The sequence below is a fragment of the Podarcis vaucheri genome (genome assembly GCF_965113315.1).
Source record: "Podarcis vaucheri genome assembly, chromosome: 16".
In the NCBI taxonomy this organism is placed as follows: Eukaryota; Metazoa; Chordata; class Lepidosauria; order Squamata; family Lacertidae; genus Podarcis; species Podarcis vaucheri.
This window is the reverse complement of record NC_138754.1, coordinates 12549190-12575910: the sequence shown is the minus strand read 5'-3', so window position 1 is coordinate 12575910 and position 26721 is coordinate 12549190. Positions and strand designations below refer to the sequence as shown.

Sequence of the window (26721 nt, the reverse complement as noted above, 5' to 3'; positions counted from 1 at the left end):
AACATAAGAACCTGTCTGCTTAGGCTGGGGGCTTATCTAGCACCCAGCATTCTGTTCTCCGTGCCCCGATTAGGACACAAGCAGCATCTGAGTGCAACAGCAACTCTTCCTTCTTGAGGTTTCCTACAGGTGGCATTCATGGGCGTATGGCCTCCAACAGTGGAGAACATGGCCAGATAGCCTAACCCTCTAAATTTGTCAAATCCTTTTTAAAGCCATCTAGGTTGGTGGCTTATACCCACTGTGAGGTGCTGCAGCAGAATCCCTTGGCACGTGAGTGAACCTTTATGGTTTCTTGGCACAGAGAAGCAGAAGTGGCTTTGCAAGCGAACTACTTCCTTGCATCAACCAAGGAGGGAAAGCAGGAAAAAGTATGTGTGCGGGAGAGAAATAAACCACCCCTCCCTCAGGAAAACAAATTCTGCCAAGGCCACAGTGAGAAATTGGGTTTGCTTGTGGGTGAGGAACCTGCCGGACCCTCCAGATGTTCTTGGATCTTTCCCATCATCCCTGGCCATGGGGTTGTTGGGGCCTAAGGAGAGCTGGGGGACCACAGCTCCCCCCACCCCTGGCTTAGCCTCTTCCTTCAAACTGGGGAGGTTGTGCTTGCTGGCAGAAAGCGAACTCTGGCTTTCTTCCAGCTGTAGGAAATGAGGCACCTGCTTTAAAGGCAACCACGCCCTTTGCAGCAGAGAGCCAAAGGGAGCCTTGCAAGATGCCAGGAGGACTGCTCCACCCTCGAGACAGCATCTCTCTCGCCCTGCCCTGCTCTGTCTGGGAACCACGTAGTGTTTTGTGGCAAGGCTGTGGCTCTGGTGCCTGCTTTCCCTGTTCCTTTCCCTCCCCTCTGGGGCCAGCGCCAACCCCTATTAGGCATCTTGGTTTGGAAAGAAGAGCCACGTGGAAAAATCAGGCCGGGGCCAGCTCCAGAGGCCAGGGCAGGCCATTTCGCAAAACACACACACACAAAACTTGCCTGGTGACTTCAGGCAGGAAACACGAAGCCCGATTAGTTCCAGGCCCCAGAAGACATTCTTTCCTTGCCGAGTTCAGCCCCGCCACAAGTGAAGGGGATGGGGAGGCTCCGCCTGTGTCCCCACCAGGGACAGCGTTGCTAACGGGGGGACCTGTAACTCTGCACTTCGCCTGGCCTGCAGATGCACTTGATTGAAAATACTTGCTGCAGGCGGTGAGGAAGGGGAAGAAGGCCCACTGGGGAGCGGGGAGCAGAATCTCCTTTTCATTTCCAATTCACCAGCCTAGCTGGTCCAAAAATCTCCAAAACACTTCTGTTTTTCACTATTATGGGTGACAATGATAAGCTAGAAGTGAGTATTATTTCATTCACATTCAGTGAGCAAAAGGCAGCCTCCGTAGCACTCTCCACCCTGCCCTCGCCCAGCCTTGCAAGATAGGTTATAGGCCGAGCAAGTGACTTGCCCATGGTCACCTATTATTTTTTCCTGCCCAAGAAGGAAGTTGGACCTGGATTCTCCCCCACTCGAGTCCTACATACTTGGCCAGGGAGTGACACAAATGTCCTCCCAATTCACCAGCAAACCAACTCCAAAACACTTCAGTTTTTACTAGTACTGGTAATAAGCAAGCAGCAGGTATTCATTTTTATAGCCTATTTTACTAAAGACAGTGGCTGAGGCCCTCTTTTCTCTCCCCTCCTCACCCTCCTATTTCATCCTAAAAGCCACCCTGTGAGGTAGACTGTAGGCCAGGCATAGGCAAACTCGCCCCTCCACAGATATTTTGGGACTACAACTCCCATCATCCCTGACCACTGGTCCCGTTAGCTAGGGATGATGGGAGTTGTAGCCCCAAAACATCTGGAGGGCCGAGTTTGCCTATGCCTGCTGTAGGCTAAGGCGAAATAATTTGGCCAAGGTTGCACATTAATTTTCCTGGTCAAGTAAGTATCTGAACCCAGGTTCTCACCCCACAAGACCTACCACGCTACCTGCTTGCGTAACCCTGCTTTCTCTTCTTTTTAAAAGTGAAAAGGTTTTGTTAAAATACACGTACGCAAATACTCGTCTGCCCTGGCGCACACTTCCGTCCCCTAAAGCAGAAACCAGACCCTTGTTCTCAAAGCATTTTTATTAAATTTATATAAAAACGCAAATAATTAAAAAAAAAAAAACCAACCCAAACGTTCTAAAAAAAAGAAAGATTTATCAGGATCCTACCCCTCTTTCTCTTCCCCTGGAAAACAGACGTTCCTCTTCCCCTCCTCTGACACTCACGGGTGGAGGAGGGTGACAGACAGGAAGGAGCAGCTTGGTATTGCTAAAAAGGTGTCCAGATGGTTTTGATTATCAAGGCAATCCCACCGAAAAAGGAAGGTCTTCTCTTATAAGGGCAGTAGCCGGTTCTCCACTGGACCCCTGAAAAGCTCCCTTCTCCCTCTCCAACCCAGCCAGCAGCCAGAGTCTCAATGACAAACTCTCCAAAGAGGAAGGAGGGCAGCGATGGGAGATCATCACACCAGTGGCAAGTCACTTCTTCTGTGGAGTGCTGAGCTTCTGCATCCCACGGATCTTGTCTAACAAGTCGGCAACGAAAACCTGGTGGGCGACAGGAGGCCGGGGAGAGAAGGGTGGGGCGTTAGCGAGGAACCCAGAGTCAGCGCAGAAGGCATGGGCACCGGATCTCTAATCTGCCCTTTTAGGTTGCGTACATACAGGGGGGAAAGAATCCTGGGAACTCTAGTTTGCTTAGGGTGCTGGGAATGGTAGCTCAGTGTGGGGTAAACTACAGTGCCCAGAGTTCCTTTTTTTGGGCGGGGGGGGGGGAATTGGGTGCTTTAAACATACAGTGTATACACAACTGTAGACTCGAGCTGGCCGCGTATTTTAACTCCGCCCCCCAATAATTCAGTGCATCATTAACTTTTGGAACTTGCATCACATGATACCCATTAGCCCAGAAGGTTTTAATGTGGGTGAGGAAGCTTGGAACTGTGATAATGCTTCTTGCTTGCTTGGTCTTATGTGGCTGGAATGTACACATCTGTTGCCCTGTCCATTTTTGCTTCTGGCTCTGCTTATACAGTGGTACCCTGGGTTACATATGCTTCAGGTTAAATACGCTTCAGGTTACAGACTCCGCTAACCCAGAAATAGTACCTCTGGTTAAGAACTCTGCTTCAGGATGAGAACAGAAATCGTGCTCTGGCAGCGTAGTGGCAGCAGGAGGCCCCATTAGCTAAAGTGGTGCTTCAGGTTAAGAACTTAATTTGTTCTGGAGGTCTGTTCTTAACCTGAAACTGTTCTTAACCTGAGGCCTCCAGCTGCCGCCGCGTGAGTTCTGTTCTCATCCTAAAGCAAAGTTCTTAACCTGAGGTACAGCCTGCAATGTGGCCCTCAGATTAAAAAAGAGAGGAGTTCCTCTCCTCTGCTTTTAATGTGTTATTACATCCAAGCAGAACCTCCACAAACAGAGGCAGTCTACCCCTGAAATGCAGTCTGGCAGGCATCTTTGCATCCTGCTGGTAAACTTCTAGGGGTATCTGCATGGAAGGATTCAGCTCAAACACTGGCGAGGGCTCATATTTGAGCCTGCCTAGTGGCAGTGGAGGCAACAAAGAAGGCATACGTGGCTGCCTCCATTGCATCCTCATTGTGCCATCCGGCAGAACTTTTCCAGGTGGTGCAGGGGACTCTTACAGACTTGTTGGCAAAGCATTTTGAGAATCACTGGCATCCACCGAGATCTTAAAGCAGGTGAAATCTCATGGGGTACCCAGAGCGCTGCCTGGTCCTGTTGTGTTGGAGGAGTTTCAGTCAGTAAGGCTCAGATGTGGACAAGGCGTTTGGGTTGGTCAGGGCGACCACTTGCGCCCTGGACCCGTGCCTCCCTTGGCTGATAAAAACTAGCAGGGAGGGGAGTTGTAGAGTTGGGAACCTGAGGGTCATCCAGTCCAACCCCCCCCCAATGCAGCAATCTCAACACACGCTCCCCCATCCAATTTGAAACCATACTGGCCCCTGGTAAGCTTTGCAAACGTGCCGGCAGTTTCATTGCTGCACCACTATAATTCACAGCATAGTGAGTCTTTGCTCATTGTTGTTCGCTTTAAGGGCTCTAGAGCCTCCAGCTTCAGATGCAGTACACTGGAGTGTTACAAACTCAGGCAACAAATCGGCAGGGAGAGCACTGCCTTCATGCCCTGGCTTGCCAGCTTCTTAACTTGCTGGAAATCTAGGAACTGCACTGGAATCTAGGCCAGGGATGGGGAAAACGTTCCCAGCCCTGAGGCTGATTTCCTAGGGAGTCGCCTTCTGGGGGCCACATGCCCATGCGTGGATGGGGCAACAGACTCTCTTTCTTTGCAGAGCCCAGCCCCACGAAACTCAGAGCCTCCTACCAGGACAGCTCTCTGCGGCCAGGCAAGCAAGAGGCATGATCTCTGTTCCAGCCAGGCGGAAGAGCTGGAAGGGGGAGCCAAGCCAGTGCAGGGGCCTGGGGAGCGTCCCAAGGGCCAGACAAAGAGGCCTCGGCGGGCCAGGCAGCACGGCCTGTGGTTCCTCACCCTTGAGCTGCCTGATCCAGCAAGACAGTTCTTGCCTACTTCTACCCCGGGGGGCAGAAACGACAAACGCAAGCAACGCGTCCCGTTCTGTGATGAAACCAGCAGCTTTCAGTGACGGTTGAGATCCTTCCCTGAGATCTCCCAGCCTCTCTGCCAGGGGAAAAGGGAGGGTGAGGAGGGGAGACAGCTGAGCAGCCCCTCCCCTAACAGGTGCCAGAATGGGAGGGGACTCTCTTCCCTGCTGTGAGAGAAGGAAGGAACAGGAGAAGATTGGGAGCTGGCGCTGGGCAGAGGCAGCTGCTGCTGCTCTCCTGATCTGCCAAGAAAGCAGCTGCGAAGGGGAGGGCTGGGACATGGGGGGCTTCTTGAAGGGAAGGATGTGGGAGCATTTAAGGGGTCATGGGAAAAGCGGGATGGGGGTGGACTCAGGGCAGGCAGGCAAGCACGCACTCACCTCTGTGGGCTTGTAACAGTCAACCAGGAGCTCCTGTTTTTTTGGAAAAAGAAAAGTTAAATTTAGATGCCAAAGGTTTGGACAAGCAGGAAGCCCTGTCCATCCAGATCTCATTGAGGGACAGGCCACAGCTCCATGGTAGAGCATCTCTGTTCCATGCAGAAGGTCCCAGGTTCAATCCCTAATGGCAGGGCTGGGTGAAAGCCCCAGCTGAAACCCTGAAAAGCAGCTGCCAGCCAGTGTTGGCTGTACTGACCTAGATAGACTAATAGTCTGACTCCACATGAACCAGATTCCAGTGTTCCTATTTTGAGAACTATGAGGACTTAGGTCTTAAATTTTTAAGGGAAGACCCACAGCTTGGTGGTAGAGCAGGTGTGGGGGACCCATGCCCCCCCAGATGAGTCGCTGTACTGCCATCACCCCGAAACCCACTGGTGATGCTAAGCGGGGCTAATGGAAGCCTGGTGACAGCTGTAGGTTCCCCATTTCTGATACATTCCGAAAATAGAAATCCCAGTCTAAAACTCACCCTTAATCTCTAGCCAAATCCTGAGTGTTTATGGCAGCAACAGAAGGCCACTCTTTTTATTTATATATAAAGAAATATTGGCAGATACGTATGGTCTCCAGATTGCTGACCAGAACAGCCCACCCACTGCTTGGCTGCCATCGTGCGAAAACAGCATCTGGTCTTCCCAGGCGGCGCATGGGGGCCCCCTCCTCTCAATCCCTCCTTTTCTAGGGGGGGGGCTGTGGAGAAGCAAGGGACACCCTCCCCCTTTTCAACCCAGCTTTCACAGCTCCTACCTTCACTCGGGCGCTCCGAGACTCATCACTCTCCATGTCCAGGAGTTCGTCAACATCTATTTCTAACTCCGGAATCTCCTCTTCCTACAAGAAGACAAAGAGAAGAACCTGCCAGGAATCCAGTCATTTTATTGTTTGAAGGTGTGTGTGTGTGTGAGAATGAAAGGAGTTTTGCATGTAAAAACCTTACCCAGGGCAGTGGATTGGCGGGGGGCGGGGGGGAGACAGGCTGAGAGTGCGAGATTCAAATGAACTCTTCAAATGAACTCAAATTGTATAATAAAGGGCAGAGTTGCAGCGTTCAGATTACAGGAACAACATGACCCCTTTTAGGCTGCTATGTGTGTGTTTGTGGGAGTCCTTCACCCCCTACCTACCTCTCCATATAATTTCAGCATTGGTAAGGTGTCTAGTAGGGACGCGGGTGGCGTTGTGGGTTAAACCACAGAGCCTAGGACTTGCTGATCAGAAGGTCAGGGGTTTGAATCCCCGCGAAGGGGTGAGCTCCCGTTGCTCTGTCCCTGCTCCTGCCAACCTAGCAGTTCAAAAGCACGTCAAAGTGCAAATAGATAAATAGGTACCGCTCCGGCAGGAAGCTAAACGGTGTTTCCGTGCGCTGCTCTGGTTCTTCAGAAGCGGCTTAGTCATGCTGGCCACATGACCCGGAAGCTGTACACTGGCTCCCTCGGCCAATAAAGCGAGATGAGCACCGCAACCCCAGAGTCAGCCACGACTGGACCTAATGGTCAGGGGTCCCTTTACCTTTTTAAGGTGTCTAGTAAAAGGTAAGTCTAGTAATCTCCCTGCCCCATAGATGGAGGCAATTTGAGGACCAGTTGGGTGTAAGAAGTTGTTTTTTCTCTGCCTTCTCAAAGAGAGGGATGTCAGCGAAGATTTTGTTTCCAGACTTCCCAGGACTAGAATCCTGCCACACTCATCTGCTACAAGTTTTGTTTGTGTGTGTACAGCTCATTTGGGGGCAGGCATTCCCACACCCCCTCAAGCAGCTACACTATTAAGGCTTCCACCCCCTAGTCCCCAACTGGGAAGGTTGTGCTGGGGGCGGGTGGGTGGGCACCTGATTAATCATTGTCATTCTCTCCTTTCCTGGCTTCAGCCATTTTAAAAGTTGAACAGTTAAACCTTCTAGGTCAGGAGGATGCTGGTCTGTGGCCTAATCCCCCACTGGCACTGAAAAAGGTGGTGGGAAAGAGCGGATCATTTCAATGCCCTCCTCCACATACCCCTTTCGATGCACATCATCAAGGCAGAAAATGTTCTCAAACCATCTAATTCTGCTGCCCTTCTACACTAGGCTTTGGTCCTGTGTACAGTGTTTAGCACTCAAGAGGTACTCAAGAGTGGTAACAAAACGTGGCCGGCCAGCCAGCCATGCCCTTTTCAGGATACTCCATGCCAACAGGAACTCTGGGATTGCTTGGGGAGGTGGGTGGGGTGATGTCTTAGGTTCCCCACAATTTTTCTTTGTACTTTTGGAAACCTTGAGGTTCCCCCAAAACCCTTGTCTTTTTTCCTCACTAGCCAGAGTTTGTTACTAGAGGGAGTTATAGGCAATCTGTGGGAAACTGGAGGCAGATCTTAATTCCCCAGGCCTCAGGGTAGCAGAGAAGCCTCTCTGAGAGGACTTTTAGTCAGTTCATCAGTTAGAGTAAGGGGGGGGGACGACCCGCAACCTGTTGTGTAAAACATTTATTTATGGGACAGCAGTTTTGAAAGTTTTAGAAGTCATTTCTGAAGGAAAACAAAATATGGGTGGTAGGCACCGTCTTAGAAGAGTTTGGCATCCGCAACCACACCTTTAAAGCATCTTTGTATCACTTTAACTGTCATTGTTTCCTCCAAAGAATCCTGGGAAATGTAGTTTCCCCTGCAACAAAGCTGCAGTTCCCAGTACCTGTAACAAACTACAGTTCCCAGGATTCTGGGGGGGGGGGGGAGGAACCACGTGCTTTGAATGCTTCACGTACATGCTACTCATAGCATCAGAGAATGGGAAGGGACCCTGAGGATCATCTAGCCCTGGGTTTCCCAAATGGGGGTCTCCAGCTGTTTTTGGACTACAACTCCCATCATCCTTAGCTAGCAGGACCAGTGGCCAGGGATGATGGGAACTGTAGTCCAAAAACAGCTGGAGACCCCAGCAGCCGGCTCCTAACCAAGTCTACTCAGAAGCAAGCCCCACTGGCACCTTCATTATACACTTTTAGGCAGCCAGAGAAAACTTTCCACTTTAACCAGGCCTTTGGCTGACTGACATCCAATGCCCTTTTAAAATGTGTTGGGGTACAACCCCAATATAGGGGATTGTTTGTTTTTATTATTTATTTTGTGTTTTTATATTGTAATGTTATATTGTAACGGCCCAGAGACCTGAGTACAGGGTGGTATACAAATGTAATTGATTAATAATAATAGTACTAATAATAATAATTAAGTGGGGCTTTCTCCCAGGTAAGTGGGGCTAGGGGTTGCAGATTAAGGGTTGTAAGTGGGGTTAATCCTACTATAGAGCAGACCTATTGAAACAGATAAAAGGCACTGAGCAATGCAAGTCCATTCATGTTAATATTGTGAAGCGCCCTGAGACCTCCTGATGCAGGGCGATATAGGAATCTTATAAATAATAATTTTAGCGAGTCTACTCTGAGCAGGGCTGTGTTGGCTGCAACCCTAAGCTCCTTTAAGCTCCCTGCTAAATCCACGCAGGACTTGCCCTGACTGGTACCTCCAGCCGAAAGGCGCAGCCTGGTAACAAGGGAGTCATTGAGGGATGCAGAGGAGAATTCAAACAGCTGAGGTACGTTCTCAGCCGCAGAACAAGGCCAAAGGTAACTGGGTCACGCACACACTCCCCCTGGCATTTGTGAATCAACTAGTGTGTGTTTTGTTTTGCAAGGACCCAGCGGTTCCTCTTCGGACCCTCTCGACTAGCTACTTACTGCCCCATTAGCCTACTCAGACGCAAGCCCCATATGGCCAGCTAAATCCCCCCCCACCCCAGTAAGCAGGCTGGCCAGCTGCCAGATGACATTTGGCAGGCGGGGTGTGTGTATGTGTGTGCAGGCACACACACAAGGAGAGGGCAGACAGAAAGTTGATCCTGCCGCTGCGGCCTGGACAGTAAAAAAATTAGGCACTGGTCTCGCGTTCGAATGCTACCTTGGCCACAAGTCTGGGGGGGCAGGGTTAGCACTATCAACCCCCCCCCCCCGCTTGGTTTCAATCTCACCCACCCATTTTTCCCTTAAGGTTTCTGGCAAACAAGCATCTTGCAGCGTTAAAGAAAGAAAAAGAAAAGCCGTATCTTAAAAGACAGCTGCTCCTCTCAAGAGACAGCTGCATTTGCGGCCTAAGGCCACACTTCCAAACCCAGAACAGCATAGCTTGCACAGCAGAGAGGGTGGGGAACGCCACTCCCCATGGCACAATCCCTCCACCCACCCACAATGCTGCAAAATCAGGAGACGGTAATTCCCTCCCCCTGCTCTTTTTCAAGAGGGGTTGGGGAAAAGGAGGATTCAAACACAGGCCCCATGAAGGCCTTTGAGTACCTCTGACCTTAAGTGACCTTCACAGTTAGTTGGAGGGGGTGGGGAATAAAAGCAGGGATCCTGGCATCACCATCTCTCCAGTCTTTAGGGCAGAGAAGAAGAACAAGAGAATCTTGGGGCGGGAGGGAGAGGGTGAAGCATATTGTTGGGCATGTGGTCACTTCTGAAGCATACGCTCCAAAATTTGGCAAGCGGAAAGAGGAAAACTGGCACAGGGTCAAATGCCCAGCAGAGATAAGGGGAGGTGGGTGGTTGAGTGAACACAAGATGCCCTGATGAGCCAAAAATCGCTAGATAATGCCCTTTTAAATTAAATATATAAATGAATAAAAGTTGGGTTTGGGGGGCTGGGGAAAGAGTTTTCTTCTGGTCTGTGGAAACCATTTTCTCTGGAGAGGAGCAGGCCTTGAAACTACAAATTTGTCTGTGGTTCTGGGGGGGGGGACAAGCACCCAAGTGTGGGCTTGGGGAGGAATAAAAATGGGAGGGGTGGCATCAGGCCCACTCAGTGGAAATGGGGGGCCTTCCAAAAACTAAGGGCGTTTGTTCTTGGGGCTGCCGCCTGAAGCTTGGGACGGGGCAGGGGCTGCATACGGGGTGTAAGTTGGGTTAGAAATGGTCCCCAGATTCAGTGGGTGGAATTTGCCAAGGAGCGAGTCCCCCACTCTGCGGGTCACTAGTCCTCAATGTCCCTTTTCAGAGCCTGCACAATACCTGATGACAAAAGAACCAGGAACCGGGGGGTGGGAGTGCCTGGGTAGCCACTCCCTGAACCCAGGCTGCATTGGAGGGTAATGGGGCAGCATATATGGGGAGACAAGGTGGGGTGGGAGGAGGCTGCGTGAGCTGATCTAGGCTCTAAGATGGGTTATAAGGAGGATGTAACAGGGTGGAGGAGCTGGAGACATTCAAGTCTCCGGAAGAGTGGATTTGGGGGACACCAGCATAAAAGGGTTGGGGTTTTCAGGGACTTTTTTGGGAGGTGGCAGGGGCATCGAATTGAAAGTCAAGCCTGCATTTCTAGACAGCGTCTCATTCATTCGTTGTTATCCATCACTTTCTTTGTACTGCTGTGATGGGAAATAATCTTATTGTAAAGGTTATGTTTATGTGACCAGGAGGCCTGCCCTCCAGATCAAGATGGTATTGGGGCGTAGGGTATACTTTGGGGTCTGTAAACCTTTTCCTTCCTCAAGATTGAGCAAGTTCCTGGGGGCAGAGACCTTAAAAAAGAAATTATTACAAGTAATTTTTGTGGGGTGGGAGTAGCACAAAGCCTGCAACTGTAGGAACAAGATTCATTGGGTGGGCAGTTGAAATTCATGTAACAGGCTCCACACACATTAAGGGGATGACATAACGTGGGTCTGGGTTATAGGGGCCGCAATCTAGCACCTGAATGATGGAAGGAGGCTAAATTTTAGGGGATTGTAGGGAAACCCAAGTGCGAGAAGAGGATTTCGGAGTATTTACCTGGCAGTCATAGAGGACCGTCAGCTGTTCCAAGATCCATTCTTCCAAGTGGAGCCTCTTTCGGAGCTCTTTGCGATCGTATTTCACCGTCACCCGCCCCTGGCGCCGGACCGGGCCCTCCTCTTCCTCTGCGGCCGGCTCTCCCGCCGGGGGGCTTTGGAAATACACCCGGGGCCCCGTCCCCGCAGCCGCCGGGGGGCCGCTCTCTGGGCTGCAAGGCGCCGCCATCCGAACCGGATCGGAACCGGAGCGCGCGAAGGAAAAAGAGCGCGGATCAACCGCACACACACACACACGGAATCGCTGACTCCGCTTCCTGCCTTGGCGAGTCTTCCTTTTGTCTTCTTTCCCTTCCCCGACGCCACGTGGTGGGGACCCCCGGGTTGGATCCAGAGGGCAGAAGTAGCCCCAGCACCGGATTGGGCTTCCCCAGCCAAACCCCACACACGGCTGAACCAAAAACCGAGGGAGGGGCAGGCAGAAAGAGAGAGAGAGAGCTCGATACAAAGTCTACCCACAACCTAGCCTCAAGAGGACTAGCGCCACGTGCAGTCCGAACCCAGGGAAGGAACCGGGGGGTCTTTTATTTGGTTTGGTTTGATGGATCGCTGCTCCTCGTTCCCTGCGCCACGTGCGACGGGGTCTGGATCTGGCCTCTTCTTGCACACACAAGGGCAATAACTCGGCGCCGAACCAGAACCGGAATCCCGAACTCCGCCTTTCTTTCTCTCCTCCTCCTCTTTGTTTGCAAAACTGGAAACCGGTTTCGACTCTCTCCCTCCCTCCGCCCCGCCGAGCCTCCCTCCGGGCGCGATTGCTTCACTCCGCTTCAGGAGTTCCTTAAGCCAAGCAGATCCAGTCCGGGTTCCGATCCGCTTTCGCCTCGGCCCTTTGTCCCGCTGCTGCTCCCGGGGCTGCTGCTGCTGCGCTGGCTCCGTCTCCCCGCTCCCCCCCCCGCACCCCACCCCGCCCCCTTAAAGGGCCAGCACGTCGCTCTTCCTCTCCAGCCAGCGCTTGCCCAGCTGCCCTGCCTGACCACCCCCAGGGCTGACCGGCTGGACGCTCGCCTCTCTCTTTGATACCACATCAACCACCCCCCAGTTTGCCCTACCCCAATGCACCCCCCCTTTCAGATCTCCTGTCTGGAGACATGTTTTCTCCCCCACCCCCCTCCGCCCACTCCTCAATCTATTCTCTTATCAAAAGGGTGTGCCCGGTTGTGTCACACACACACACACACACACACACACACACACACACACATCGTATGGATGCTTTTAAGGCGTCCACGTGAATGTCAGGTCATGAATAGCAGCAGGGGTAGTTCTGAACCACAAATTGTATATGTGTGTGTGTGTGTGAGAGAGAGAGATTTAGACACAGAAACATAATTTTTTCTTACATATCAAAAGATTTATTATTTTATTATTATTAATCTATTCATGGCCTTCTACACAATTGTCTCAAGGCGATGTACAATAAAGAACAGAAACAGCAGGGGAAAGGCAGATGCGTTTAAATGGTGTTAGATTATACGAGATTTGGAGAGGAATTGCTTTTTTTATTGTGCACAGAGCCATATAAATAGATGTTAATAATAATAAAACAAAATAAGAAGGATACAAAACAGACACTCATGGGCAAAGGCTCATTTGGAAAAGCCTGTTGGAACAAAAATGGAATAATGAAGTGCAAGTGCGTGTGATCCAATGTTTGTATGCAATGCCAGTCCTACTAAGAGTAAACCCATTAAAATGAAGAGGCATGATTCACTTGCGTTCATTGATTTCCATGGGTTTACTCAAAGTAGAACTTAGTTGGGTGCAAGCCATTATTTATGATGCAATATATTGATAAAAGTATGTATGAAATTTCAACAGCCATGAATGAAACTCAGTTTACTACGGCCCAAAAAATGCACTGTGAGTCTCTGTACACAGACGCATGCTTGCTTATTTCACTCGATAAAATATATGCATGTATACAAATATGCTAGTCCAGATAGGCACAAATATGGATGTCATTTCAGGCAGATGGATACATTTTTCATTGCATCAACTACATCATGTATATATATGAATTGTGTGTGTGTGTTGTTGGTGATGATAATGATATGTGCTGAATCATTTTGTCTGTGTACAGACATTTTGGAAGAACGTATGCTTTCTAATGTATACACAAATTTTGTCTGTCTGTATATATGTGACGTATACACACAAAACTGAAGCCACTTTGGTTAAAGGAGGAGTCTTGTGGAGCTTTCCAGCTAAGTGGGGTGGGGGGCTATTTCTGCAAAACAAACAAACACCCCTCCCCATCACTCCATTTCTACCCCAATCCAATTGCAAAGTCTCATTGCATCCTTCTTCTGCCATTCTGCAACAGGCATGTTTGTCCGATTTAAATATGATTTCCAAATCTGGAGAGGGCAAAACTCCAGAGTGGTGAGGAAGAAGTGAGATACAGTACTTATTTTTTAAAAGGGGAAGGGTCAGCATGTATAACCCTGGCGCTTCTAGTACTGTGATTCATCTGGTTCTGGGGAGGGGTTTTGTTGTGTTTGGGATGTTGTCACCCTTTGCCTTGGTTTGGATACACATCATGGTATTGCTTTTAATCCTGATTATTGACTCCGGATAAACTTCCCTTAATCCCCTTCACTATCAGCTAACAAGGTACTCTGATTTCAACTCTAAGCAGATTGTGGTTTAAAAATGAAGATTAGAGCAATGCCCCAAAGCAACAATTGCTTATCTTAACTATATCTGCATTTATTCTTGAGAAAGATGCCCCTTTTTGTTCTGCAGCGGCGCCTATAATCCAATTAATTAATTAATTAATTAATTATGTATATGTACTGCCCTATACCCGCAGGTCTCAGGGCGGTTACAACATAAAAACACAAACTGCAAAAAATACAGCATGCTTTTCACTGCATCACATCAGGCAGATATCCAACAGGCTATTATCCTCGAATAAGAGATGGTTGGTCGGTTTCTTTGTAGCTTTTTTAATAAATAAAAAATCAGAGACCCTGCTCACAGTGGATTGGGAGAAACTGGGATTTGGAAGGGCATAATCTCTGCTACCAACACCCCACAGGAAGTTCTCCTCTCTGCATAGTGAAATGCACAAATGAAAGGCAGACTCTCGCCAAGTGCTGGATCTGAGTTTTAATCCTCATGGTCCCAGCATTGCCTAAGCAGGAGACTGGAAACAAGCCTATATTGTGTGATCGAATGCCAATTTTTTTAAAAAAGACCTCTGCGGCTTTAAGATACAAGACTCTTGGCGGGGGGGGGGGGGAGTTGGACCACGTGGTTTGGGCCCCAACAGAAGCTTAATTCAGCCACTTCCTGCCAGAGTTGGGGGAAGCAGCAGCAGCTGCAACGCACACTTCTGAACATAGGAAGTTTGAGTCAGATCGTTGGCTAGTATAGGCCAGATTGGCAGCAGCTCTTTGGCATTTTGGGCAGAGATTCCTGCCCCCACCACTTGTTTTTCGAGATCTTTTAAATAGAAGAACCTAGGACCCAGGGAAACTGAGGCCATTGCATTCTGCATTATGTGCTCTTGGATGCAAATTCAAATTACATTTCTGCATATTTGACAATTGCTCCCCATTTCCTTTGCAGGCTGATCCTCAGTGTGACCCGTCTGGCTTCCTTCCTTGGAACCTAAATCTGCTCCAGAACGAGAGGTTGCGCTTTGAAAACATCAGCATCTGTGGCCTGCCTTCCTTGGAGGTTTTTAAGCAGAGGTTGGGCGGTCATCTGTCATGGATGCTTTAGCTGAGATTCCTGCATTGCAGGGGGCTGGACTAGATGACCCTTGGGGTCCCTTCCAACTCCTCAGTTCTGTTTCTATGCAAGCAGAACATGGGTGCCATAACCCTCTCTTGCTTGTGATCCCCAGCAACTCATAATTCAAAGGCTCGGCCCCCCTCTGATCCTGGAGGTAATATAGCCGTCATGATTAGTAGCCATTGTTCCTTATCCTCTGTGAATTTGTCTAATCCCCCTTTAAAGCCCCCTAAATTGATGGCTGGCAGGGTTAACAATGTGCTGTGCGGGAGCGAGTCTTTCCTCTTGTCTGCAGTGAATCAGCTCCTTTCAGCTCCACTGGATGAAATACGGAAAGTGGTGGCTGGTGCCCATTGGGTCTGATGGGGCGGACAGCATGGAGCCGGACAGTAGGTGGCGCCAGAGACAATGGCAAGCAGAGCTGATGCTACATTTGTCCCCATCCTCCTCCTTCCTGCTGAATTCTACAAGGGGCAACACTGAGACTGAGGCAGGTGGGGCCACTTTCCTGGACTGGTCACAAGAAAGAAGGAAAGCAGGTGGGGCTGGCTGAGGGCAGACCGAGGTTGGTGGGGCAGTGCCCCATTTGCCAAACAAACCAGCCTCCGCTCGACAGGAAAAGGGAAAAACTCAGTCCAATTTCTCCATCACATAGGCGCTTCAATCATGTCTCCCCTTACCCGGCTTGCTCCCTCAGAGACCCACATATTATAAGCCCCCACCCCTGCAAATATGGGAGATGCTTCAATAGCATCCTGATTGCCTATTTTCTGCACCTTCTCCATCTCAATAATATCATTTTAAAAAATTATTATTTTCTGATGTGGCACCCAGAATTGTCTGAAGCAGCATTCTGGGTTGCCCAGCTTGGAAGGGGAAATGTGCTGCGTGGTACAGGAAAAGACAAAGAGGTTGATTTGGGCACAGCCATCTGTTGGGCTGCAGTTTGTGCCACCTTGAATGTTCTATCATAGATTGGTGGAATTGTAGAGTTGGATGGGACCCTGGGGGTCATCTAGTCCAACCCTTTGCAAGGCAGGAATCTTTTGCCCATGGGACTCGAACCCATGTCCCTGAAATTAAGAGTCTCGCACTGTACCAAGTGAGCTATGAGATGCTTGCACTCCTTTCTTTTTCCTTATTCCCCCTCCCATAACAAACGCACTACTAACACTCTGGAATTAGTCACCTTGCGGGGAGACTTTAAAGAGGCAACTCGGCATCTGTAGGACAGGAGGTTGGGGGCAAAGTCTTTCTGGCAGATCAAAAGAACAAATCCCTTATTTGCTTGCCAGGAGACCTAACCATGAACTAATTAACATCTCCCCCTTCAGTCGCCATTATGAAGTAGGTTTCTTTGGTGGGGGAGTGGGGGGAGGACAAAGGAGACCCACTCAGAAAACCCAGAGTTCACTTTGCAGACCTTTTTTGTTTGTTTAAGTTCCATCGGCATTGTTTTAAGGCAGGGCTCAGCAAACTTTTTCGGCAGGGAGCCAGTCCATTGTCCCTCAGACCTTATGGGGGGCGGCGGACTATTTTTTTTTGGGGGGGGGGGTAATAAATGAATTCCTATGCCCCACAAATAACCCAGAGATGCATTTTAAATAAAAGGACACATTCTACTCATGTAAAAACACGCTGATTCCCAGATTTAGAAGGTGATTGGGCCGGATTTGGCCCCCGGGCCTTAGTTTGCCTACCCATGTCATAAGGGCTTCATTAGGACGAGGAGCCTGTTTTCTGGGGTGGGGTGTTGTGGTGGTGAGTGGCCTACAGTACAAAGGTAAGACTCATGTCTGCTGCCCCACCCACTTTGCCTTTGGCCCCGCCCACCACTGACAGGTGACCTTCAGAAGGTTCCCTACAAAGGGCTTCAGCCTTTGGATGGCAGGAGGTTCCTTCCCCCCTAGTACAGCCAGGGGTTCAGAGTCCAGCATTTGAGGTCCCTAGGTTAGCAATAACATGATGACGATGATGATGACACTCAAAAAGAAAATAAAGCTCCCCCCCGCCCCACAGCGTGAGTAGTTTGGTGACATAATCAGCTGTTCTGAGAGGAGGCGCTCCTAATCTTGGGCCATCATCAGAACCGATATATTTCAATCAATATTTGTTAACACTCTAAAATGAGAAAATCCATATCAGCAAACAAAGCCACACTTGTCTTTTATCAGATCTCTTATTTACTTAAATTCACAGCTCTAAATGAGGAGTATCTTGTATTTTGGTCTGGCGGCACATTTTAAAAAAGTTGTCAAATGGCCCCCAAATCAACCTAACCTACCTCACAGAGTAGTTGTGGGGAATAAATGAGAAAGGGGAGACCTACAGACACCACGCTGAGCTCCCTATTGGACCTGAGAGCGACAGCAACTTTCCTTGCTTGTCATTCCTAGCAACTGATATTTGGAAAAAATAAAAAAATTCCTTCCTGTAGCACCTTAAAGACCAACTAAGTTAGTTCTTGGTATAAGCTTTCGTGTGCATGCACACTTCTTCAGATACCAAGCTTTCGTGTGCATGCACACGAAACTTATACTAAGAACTAATTTAGTTGGTCTTTAAGGTGGTACAGGAAGGAATTTTTTTATTTTGACTATGGCAGACCAACACGGCTACCTATCTGTAACTGATATTTGGAAGCAATGGATGCAGAATGGAGCCATCCCAGCCGGTGGCCCGTCAGCTTGATCGGCCATGAATTTGTCAAACCCCTTTCTAAAGCTACCCATACTCATATTCCTCTTGGTGGAGCAAACTTCACAGCTTAACTACTGTAGGTGCTCTTTGAAGAAGTCCTTCGTTTTGTTTGACCTGAATCTTGAGCACACATCTTCTGATTTATTTATACATCTCCCTGTTAATCATTAGTTCACGCAGAGAACCCTGGCTATGATGATGATTGATGGGGCAAGACAGCTACGATGTGACTCAGAGAAGCAATACAATAGTTAACCTCTAGTGGGCACTGTTGTGTTCTGTGCTATCTGTCGATATTTATCTATCTCTAATCATTAGGCCTTGTTTGTGGCCTGCATCCCTTATGCAAATTCAGCAAATGGACCTATATGGATCTATACAGGCTTACACAGCAAACATCCATTCAGCAATGAAAAACAATAAAAAATATTGGGGAGGGGGCACACAAATTGAGTTCAGCATATTGTAGAGTTCATCAACTCCAAGCAGAAATTTCACCTAACATTGTCCACAAGTAGTTTCTTATGTCTTTTTGCACTACTCTCCAGTCATGTTCCCAGGGCAGTTTCGTTCAGGTAAATCTTGACAAGCATAAGGTCTAGAAACTTAAAACAAAAAACCAGAGGTGGAATTTGGGTATGTGTGTGTTGAATTCTGCATCCGGTATCAAATTCCTTGCTTTTCTATAGTTGCACAGAAATGCCCATTTAAAAATGCAACGCCCACTTCTCCTTTTTCCTTCCCTGATGTCGTCCTTCCTTCATTCTTGTAATTTGGCTTGGAGAGGAGAAAATTGCTTCAACGGGCTTTTTGCCTGCAGCTCTCCACACCTGCCACTAGATGGCAAGGTCTCCCCAGGACAACAGATATCCACAGGTGTTGAAGCAAGACTCCAAAAACGGCACGTTCAGTTTGGCCTTTATCTTGCTTTCTCCAGGGCTTCTTTCCATAACCCTATGGTAATGCATGGTATGTCAGAGCCCAAGTTCAGTGGTCTCTTCCCATGCTCAGCCCATGTCGGTTCTAAAATAATAACAGTAATTAAAAAATATCATATATTCTAAGCGCAGTTCATTGCCTCCTTTTAAAGCATTTCTGTGATCGCCTCTTAAAGCTTTCCTTGCAAAGGATGTGGAGAGGTCCTAGGTCTGGACATGGAACTACTGGGAGGTTTTGCTAAGGTGCCTTTGGGGTCAGCACATTTTTGTGTTACGGACAAAGAGAAGTTTGTTCAATATTTGCTGCACTGCCCTCTGTATAAAGTTATTCAAACTGGATCCCCCCTTTTAAAATAAAATTTTAATTATATACTCAGTAAAGTTCATAGCTGTCAACTTAGGTTAGATGACCATCTGCCGGGATTTCTGTATCTTTGAATCCCCCCATTGCAGGGGTTTGGACTAGGCCATGGGTAGGCAAACTAAGGTCCGGGGGCCGGATCCAGTCCAATCGCTTTCTAAATCCGGCTTGCGGACAATCCAGGAATCAGCATGTTTTTACATGAGTAGAATGTGTCCTTTTATTTAAAATGCATCTCTGGGTTATTTGTGGGGCATAGGAATTTGTTCATTATTTTTTTTCAGAATATAGTCCAGCCCCCCACAATGTCTGAGGTACAGTGGACTGGCCCCCTGCTGAAAAAGTTTGCTGACCCCTGGACTAGACCATATGACCCTCAGGGTCTCTTCCAACTCCACAATTCTATGAAAAGGAGTGTACAAGAAAAAATAAATTCAGACCCTATCATTGTTGGGTATATTGCATTAATATGTCTGTAGTGATATCCATGCTACTTATAGTTACAATAATAATTTGTAAATTGTATACCTTTCTATATCTTAGGTATCAGACCCAAACTAGATTTTTGCCTGGTCTGCCTGATTCTAGGATATCAGATTATGAGCCAGGAGGTGAAGCATTTATTCTCTCCAATCTGATCAGGTTAAATGTAAGGGGTTGTAGCCAATCCTAGACCTACACAGAGTAGGCCTGCTGAAGTTAATAGACATGGCTTAGGTTCATTATTTCCATTGGGTCTACTCAGAGTGCAAGTTAAGTTAGATACAGCCCAGGATTTGCATCTGAAGCATAGAAAATAAACAGAAGTACAGCCAGTGTAATGTCGTCTTCTAACAGATTGTTTCATTTGATTTTTGAAATTCTTGCTCTTGTGTTTTATTATTTAGATTTTATAGTACATCGGTGGTGGACGACCTGAGGCCACCTGCTCTCTGTTTGGCCAGACCCCTTCCCCAGCCATGCCCCCTACTAGGGGTGGCTGGTACCCATTAGGTCAAGGAGGGCAGAAGACAGGGAGCCGCCAGTAGATGGAGCCAGAGGCAATGGCAGGCAGAGATGGTCAGTCTAGTTTGTCCCCATCCTCCTCCTCCTCCTCTCTGATAAGTTCTACAAGGGGCAACAATGAGATGCAGGTGAAGGAAGCTGGCAGCCAACTCTACCACCGTACTGATTGTAAGTAAGGAGGCAGCCCAGTGGGGGGGAGGGCAGGTAGAGGATGGTGGGGCAAGGCCCCGTTTACCCTACTTGGCCAGCCACCACTGACCCTGCCAGACCCTATTTTCCAGCCCTGGATTCACAGAAGCTGTCCTGGTTTCTGAATTGATCCCAAAACATCCCACTTTTCCTTAGGGCGTCCATAATTTCATTGGTGAAATGTTGGAGGGTATGGTAGGATGTCCCTATTTTTGTCTGAGAAATGTTGAAGGTTATGGAGTTCTCTAACCCCTGAGCCATCTGAAGGCAGCCCTGTATAGGGAAGTTTCGAAACTGCGTGTAAGTAGGGATGGGCAAATATATCCATTTTGGTTCCTCTCAGTGTCTCCCTTTTCCAGTCTAAAGTTCAGTTTGGGATACATATTTTTTTAAGTCCTCATGAAGATTCATCAACATTTGAAGGCAATTTCCTCTTAATATACACTTTTTTATATGCAATTTTGCCTAATGCAATACAATGTTCATATGTTATTTTCACAAATATATGCATTTACATGCACACTTTAGTATGTGAATTTTGTACGCATTACTTGTCCAGATCTGTGTTGTGAAATTCAGAGAAGTGCAAATTTCGAGGGATGGCTGTGTTTCTGTTCTCGTATTGTTTTGTAAAGTGCAAATCAGGTACGTTTGCCTTTCGATATGAACCGAATCAAATTTCTCTTCCTGTTCCTAGGTGTGGGACCTTGGCAGACAGTCAAACATGTCTCCTTTGGGCCCTGCCTCTGGTCAGATGTTTACATTCAGCCTTGTAATCTGACATGATTCATTGTTTTAAGCGAATGAATCAAACTTCACTGAATGACGGCGGTATTATTATTTTTATTTCTCTATTTATTTGGCTTGGACAGCTGAAGATCCCTGATGAAATTCTTCAGATACTGCACCGCCAGAATCCTCTGCTTATTTATTCGAGGTTTTCCCGCTGAAGACCGTCTCCTGTGGATCGTAGCCCTGGGGTGCGTGTGTCTAGTCGATGGAATTGGATTCGGCATCCAGCCCCTCTTGCACAGAAAGTGTCAAACGGAGGAAGATGAACTAGGCGTTGCGGGAGTAAACGTTGCCATCTTGTCAAGACTAAAATAAACTCCCTGTTAATAAACGAGGTTGGGGATTGGAAGAGAGCTTTTCGCCATAAAAGGAGCCGAACGCTAAAATTATTGCCCCTGGAACCATCGTGGGAGTAAAGAAATTGTTTGTATTAAAAAAAGGAATGGTGTGTGTGTCTGTGTGTAACTCATCCTGGGGTCTATATATACAGCTTCTCTGCTGCCCTACATGACTCTAAAGCACCTTTTGACCCCCGTGCTATTTGTGGGAAGGTCTGCGTGTTGTTGATGGGCAACCGAGAGCTGAAGAGAGACATCATTTGAAGCAGAATGCGCAATTTAGCCCTCGAGTTGGGAACCGATAGCCTTCCAGATTTTGTTGGGACTCCAGCTCCCACCAGCCCCAGCTAGCACAGCCAATGGTCAGGGATGATGGGATTTGTAGTCCAGAAATGTCTGGAGGGTCACAGGGCTCATCTGGGCACCCGTTTATTGAGCCTTCATCCTGATTTGCTTGTAGGATGCTTATGTGGAGGTCGGACCAAGCATTATCTTTACTGAACGTCGATCCTGATATGCTTCCCACTCATCATTTGTTCATCCAACGTTTTTCTATGCATTTTCTCATCACTTTCCTAACTGCAAAAATTCTTTTAAAAAGTGGCTTTGTTGCACTCAGAAGCGAGGGGACTTGAACCCCCATATATGGAAGTTTTAAATGTTTGATGCTTAATATCTTTTTATATCTGTTGGGAGCCGTCCAGAGTGGTTGGGGCAACCCAGTCAGATGGGTGGAGTACAAATAATTACATTATTCTTATTTTTATTATACCTCCTGCAGGTGACAGGTGTGAGTTTCACATTTATTTGATAGCCCCAATAATGCACTTTTAGGCTGCTAAAATATTCATTACATGTCTAAAGGCATTTAGCAGGCATTTATATACATGTGCCAAGGCTTTGTTACAGTCAAGGAGAACGCTTTTGATAATTTGGAAACATGAATTATTATATTATAATGGAACCTTGATTCTTGCATGCCTTGGTACACAAACATTTCGGCTCCTGAACGCCGAAACCCCGGAAGAAAGTGTTCCAGTTTTTGAACGTTTTTTAGAAGCTGAACGTCCAATGCGACTGTCAGCTATTGTTTCAGGGGCGCCTGTGCCAATCAGAAGCCGCGCCTTGGTTTTTGAACGTTTCAGAAGTCGAATGGACTTCTGGAACGGATTATGTTTGAGAACCAAGGTACCACTATATTTGCTACTCTGTTGTAAGCAGCCACGCATTCCTTGGTGACGTAGAGGGTTTGGGTCTCGAACCAGAGACCAAGCCTGATCTAAGCCTGTGCTGCCGTGGCAGTTCACCAGTAGAGGGAGCCACTGGCTTGTTCTCTTTCTTGCACTTGGGTGCCACCAATACAGCTGGCTCAAAGGGGGTACTGCAGCTTCCATGCTCAGCGGATGTCAGGTGACACAAGGAAGCCAATGTGCTTTTGTCTGGCCCATATATATATATGTGTGTGTGTGTGTGTATCTCCATGGGGGGGGGAGTTGAATAAGCATCCAGTGCAACATCAAAATAATAATGACTTATCTTGTTTTTAAATTTATCTTGCAACCTTCCCCTCCTGATTATGCAAACACATACGCTCAGAGTTCGCTCAGATGTAAGCATCGCCTCTGCGCTGTGACTTGGTGGCTGTGATTCAGTTTTCCCTTCCGCAGACGAGGAAGAGCGTCTGTGGGGTCAGGACCTGTTTTCTTCCTTTTCTCTGTGTTTACATTCTCTCCCAACTCCCTGGAAGTTCAAAAGCGAAGGCTGCTTTCCTCCGTGGACTACGGCCAAGTTGGCTTAGCGCTATGATCCTGTTAAATAACTTTCTTGAAAGCAGGGTGCGACTGAGATCGCTCTCTGTACAGGGGAAGCCCTCCAGCCTGGAACAAAACAACAGCATTTTATTCTCTCTAGGTTTTCCTGGTGCACATATGACCTTTCTGGCCACTAAATTACAGCTGGTGACGTCCTCCTTTCCCACGGCGGCCCTGCGAAGACAGTTTTAGCTTGAGATCTGATGCCTTGGGCTGTGGACACACCATAATTTTAAAAGCACATCGCTTCCCCCTCTTCCCCACAAGAATCCTGGGAACCACGGTTTGTTAAGTTTGCTGGGAACTGTAGCACTGTGAGGGGTAAACTATAGTTCCTAGTATTCTTTGTGGGGAAATATGTGCTTTCAGGGGACGCGGGTGGCGCTGTGGGTTAAAGCCTCAGCGCCTAGGACTTGCCGATCGAAAGGTCGGCGGTTCGAATCCCCGCGGCGGGGTGCGCTCCCGCTGCTCGGTCCCAGCGCCTGCCAACCTAGCAGTTCGAAAGCACCCCTGGGTGCAAGTAGATAAATAGGTACCGCTTACCAGCGGGAAGGTAAACGGCGTTCCGTGTGCTGCGCTGGCTCGCCAGATGCAGCGTTGTCACGCTGGCCACGTGACCCGGAAGTGTCTTCAGACAGCGCTGGCCCCCGGCCAATAGATGTGAGATGGGCGCACAAACCCCAGAGTCTGTCAAGACTGGCCCGCACGGGCAGGGGTACCTTTACCTTTACCTTTATGTGCTTTCAGTGTATGGTGAGTATGCAACCGCAGGGCATGGAGACTGTCTGGTGTAGTGGCCTGCACTTTGGACTAGGGAGATGGTTGTACCTTGAAAGAGTATGGCTGGATAGCTTAGTCAGTAGAGCTTGAGACTCTTAATCCCAGGGTTGTGGGTTCGAGTGCCACGTTGGGTGAAAGATTCCTGTATTGCAGGGGGTTGGACTAGATGACCATTGTGACCCCTTCCAGCTCTACAATTCTATGATTTAACCCTGAAGAATCATGGGAACTATAGTTTGCTCCTCACAAAGTAACAATTCCCAGAACCGTTGACAAACTACAATTCCCAGGATTCTTGGAGGGGGGGGAATGTGCTTTATAATGTGCTTTATGGTGTGTACGTAGCCTTGTTCAGCAGTTTGAACATCACATCTGTGGAAAAGGAGAGCAGGAGAAGGCCAGGACCGCAACCCAGATATCAAAGGCCATAACCTCCCTTTCCTAGTTGGGCCTTTCTTCCCTGGAGATGGCGTAGTTGTTGTGAGTGACTCAGGCTAGGAGCTGTAAGCTGGGGAAATTCCCATCCCACTCTAAGATCAGCGATGAGCGACATTTAATGATGTTTATGACCCAGTGCCACAGCACTCTTCTGCCTCCTTAAAGGGCCCACAACCTTAAATCTCAAAAGCAGCTTGCACTTAGATTTCATTTTGCCTAGGCTTGCATGGCATGCTGCCCTCTCAACAAACAAGCCCCTCAGTTTGCTGACATCTGTAGCTATGTACACACCATACACTGAGGACCCCTCCAGACTTCTTTTTTATTTCACGCTCGTGATGATTTGTGTTCCTGGTGCTATTAGAGCAGTCACACAGGTTCCCACGTTCAATACCATTTGTACCTGCAAAGGTGCTTTTTTTTTGGGGGGGGAGTCCCCACACCGCTTCCCTTCCAAGCAGTGCATAGTCTGCTGAAATTCAGGAATGTTTTACACCACAAAAGTTCTGGCAAATTTTTCTCCCACTTTTGTTTGTTTGTTGGTACTATAGCCCTTCTGAACAGCAATAATGGCCCCGTCTGCACTATTTCAAGCAGTTTCATTGCACTTTAAACAGTCATGTCTCTCTCCCCCCCCCCGAATTCTGGGAACTGTAGTTCATTAAGGGTGCTGAGAATTATTGTTGTTGTTTAGTTGTTTAGTCGTGTCCGACTCTTTGTGACCGCATGGACCAGAGCATGCCAGGCACTCCGGTCTTCCACTGCCTCCTGCAGTTTGGCCAGACTCATGCTGGTAGCTTCGAGAACACTGTCCAGCCATCTTGTCTTCTGTCATCCCCTTCTTCTTGTGCCCTCCATCTTTCCCAACATCAGGGTCTTTTCCAGGGAGTCTTCTCTTCTCATGAGGTGGCCAACGTATTGGAGCCTCAGCTTCAGGATCTGTCCTTCCAGTGGCTGATTTCCTTAAGAATGGAGAGGTTGGATCTTCTTGCAGTCCATGGGACTCTCAAGAGTCTCCTCCAGCACCATAATTCAAAAGCATCAATTCTTCAGCGCTCAGCCTTCTTGATGGTCCAGCTCTCACTTCCATACATCACTATTTCCCCTGAATGGGTTACAATTCCCAGAGTGGTTTAATACTCAATAATCCTTCTTCCCAGGGAACTTTGGGAATTGTAGCTCTGTGAGGGGAATGGGGCTCTCTCTTAACAACTCCCAGCACCCTTAACAGACTACAGTTCCCAGATTTGGCGAGGGAAGCCATGACTGTTTAAAGTGCAATGAAACGGCTTGAAATAGTGCAGATGGGGACAAAGGGATATCACTGAGGAAGCTTCTTGAACAAACTAGTACCGTATCCTTTTTTTTTAAGGGTGTGCTTTAAATGTATATACAGCCAGCCTCAGTGCCTTAAAGCACTTTCCGCATTTGCTGTTCCTTGACTACCACTACCCAACATCCGGCAGCATAATAATTGCCACCCCAGGACTCTCCCTCTCCCATAATCTATAAAATGGGTGCAAGACTTCCCCCAATCTTTTCTGCAACCTTTAGAACAGAAGTAGGGAACCACCTTGGCAGGACTAAGATCAGTGGCGTAGCGTGGGTTGTCAGCACCAGGGGCAAGGCAAGTAATTTGCGCCCCCTAACCCGTGGATTTGCGCCCCCTAACCCTAACCCCCAGATGTTGCGCCCGGTGCAGCCGCCCCCCCTGCACCCCCCACGCTACGCCACTGACTAAGATACAGTTCCTCAAGAGAAACCCGTATCACAGGTCTGGGATTTCCGAAATCCTGAAAAGTGGTTGATGGATTAAGTATCTACTGCTTTGGCAGCATGGCCCTAGATGGAATTTAAATGTTCTCAGAATACATGCGTGGATTTTATCCTCCCAACAACCCTATGAGGTAGCCTTGGCTGAGAGCAAAAGAGATAATAATAATAATAGATTGAATTAATATCCTGTCTTCTTCTCTCCAAGGAGCTCAAGGTGGCTTGCAAGCTTCTCCCCCTCCTCATTTAATCCCCACACAACAACCCTGGGCAGTGACTGTCCCCAAGCCCATCCAGTGTGCTTTATGGCCAAGTGGGAATTTGAACCCTGGTCTCTCCCAGGTCCACACTTCCACAGTGAACTGATCATAGGATGGAGACATAGGCGCCGACTCCATGGGGCCTGAGGGGGCCCAAGCCCCCTCAAAAATTCATTTGGGGGGGCTCCGCCCCCCCAATAATCTCGGGCCCCCTCCAGCAGAGCACCACCGCCGCCCCTCCCCCAGCCCAAAATGCACAGGGTCGGGCTGCATGCCTCCTGCCCTCCCTCCCGAGCAAAAGCTCCACCCAATTTCCTTCGGAGCTGATTAATAGGCGCAGCACGCTCTCCCCTATTCGCTCACGAGGAGACGGCGCCACTTTATCTGCATATTCATGAGCTTATTTATTATTCATGAGCTTTCATTTATTATTCATTATTTATTATTCATGGGCTCCCCCAATATTTTTTATAAGTCGGCGCCCCTGGATGGAGAGAATTGGTCTGCTATTAGCGGTGGAAGCTAAGTAGAGCCTCCAGCCACAGGGGCAGTCTACCTCAGAGGACCAATTTGCTGCTAGGTGGGGGAAAATGTGAGCCTTCCAGAAGAAGCTGTTTGGCCTCGACGTAAGAAATGAGAAGAGAAAATGAACCTGCTGGATCAGGCCAATGGCTCATCTAG

At 48.4% G+C, this 26721-nt stretch overlaps 1 protein-coding gene and 1 long non-coding RNA gene across 3 annotated transcripts; one reads left to right on the top strand and one right to left on the bottom strand.

The window, feature by feature from the left end:
* Positions 1 to 2091: 2091 nt before the first annotated feature.
* Positions 2092 to 11776, bottom strand: PPP1R14B (protein phosphatase 1 regulatory inhibitor subunit 14B). Its single transcript, XM_082202636.1, has 4 exons — positions 10853 to 11776; positions 5808 to 5891; positions 4998 to 5030; positions 2092 to 2576 (listed from the first exon to the last, which is right to left on the bottom strand). Exons 1-4 carry the CDS (start codon positions 11078 to 11080, stop codon positions 2508 to 2510), a joined length of 414 nt encoding a protein of 137 aa, XP_082058762.1. The 5' UTR covers positions 11081 to 11776; the 3' UTR covers positions 2092 to 2507.
* Positions 11049 to 20714, top strand: LOC309520732. Of its 2 annotated transcripts, none has more exons than XR_014214351.1 (3): positions 11049 to 11176; positions 14488 to 14612; positions 20546 to 20714. It is a non-coding gene; the product is annotated as an uncharacterized lncRNA (long non-coding RNA). The 2 variants fall into 2 exon arrangements; XR_014214352.1 differs by having other exon boundaries at positions 14488 to 14809.
* Positions 20715 to 26721: the final 6007 nt, after the last annotated feature.

Coding starts and splice junctions, on each gene's coding strand:
- PPP1R14B (XM_082202636.1), bottom strand. CDS start 11,080: ATGGCGGCGCCTTGCAGCCCAGAGAGCGGCCCCCCGGCGGCTGCGGGG. Junction 5,892..10,852: donor CGGTCCTCTATGACTGCCAG/GTAAATACTCCG, acceptor GTCTTCTTGTAG/GAAGAGGAGATTCCGGAGTT. Junction 2,577..4,997: donor ACTGTTACAAGCCCACAGAG/GTGAGTGCGTGC, acceptor GTCGCCCACCAG/GTTTTCGTTGCCGACTTGTT.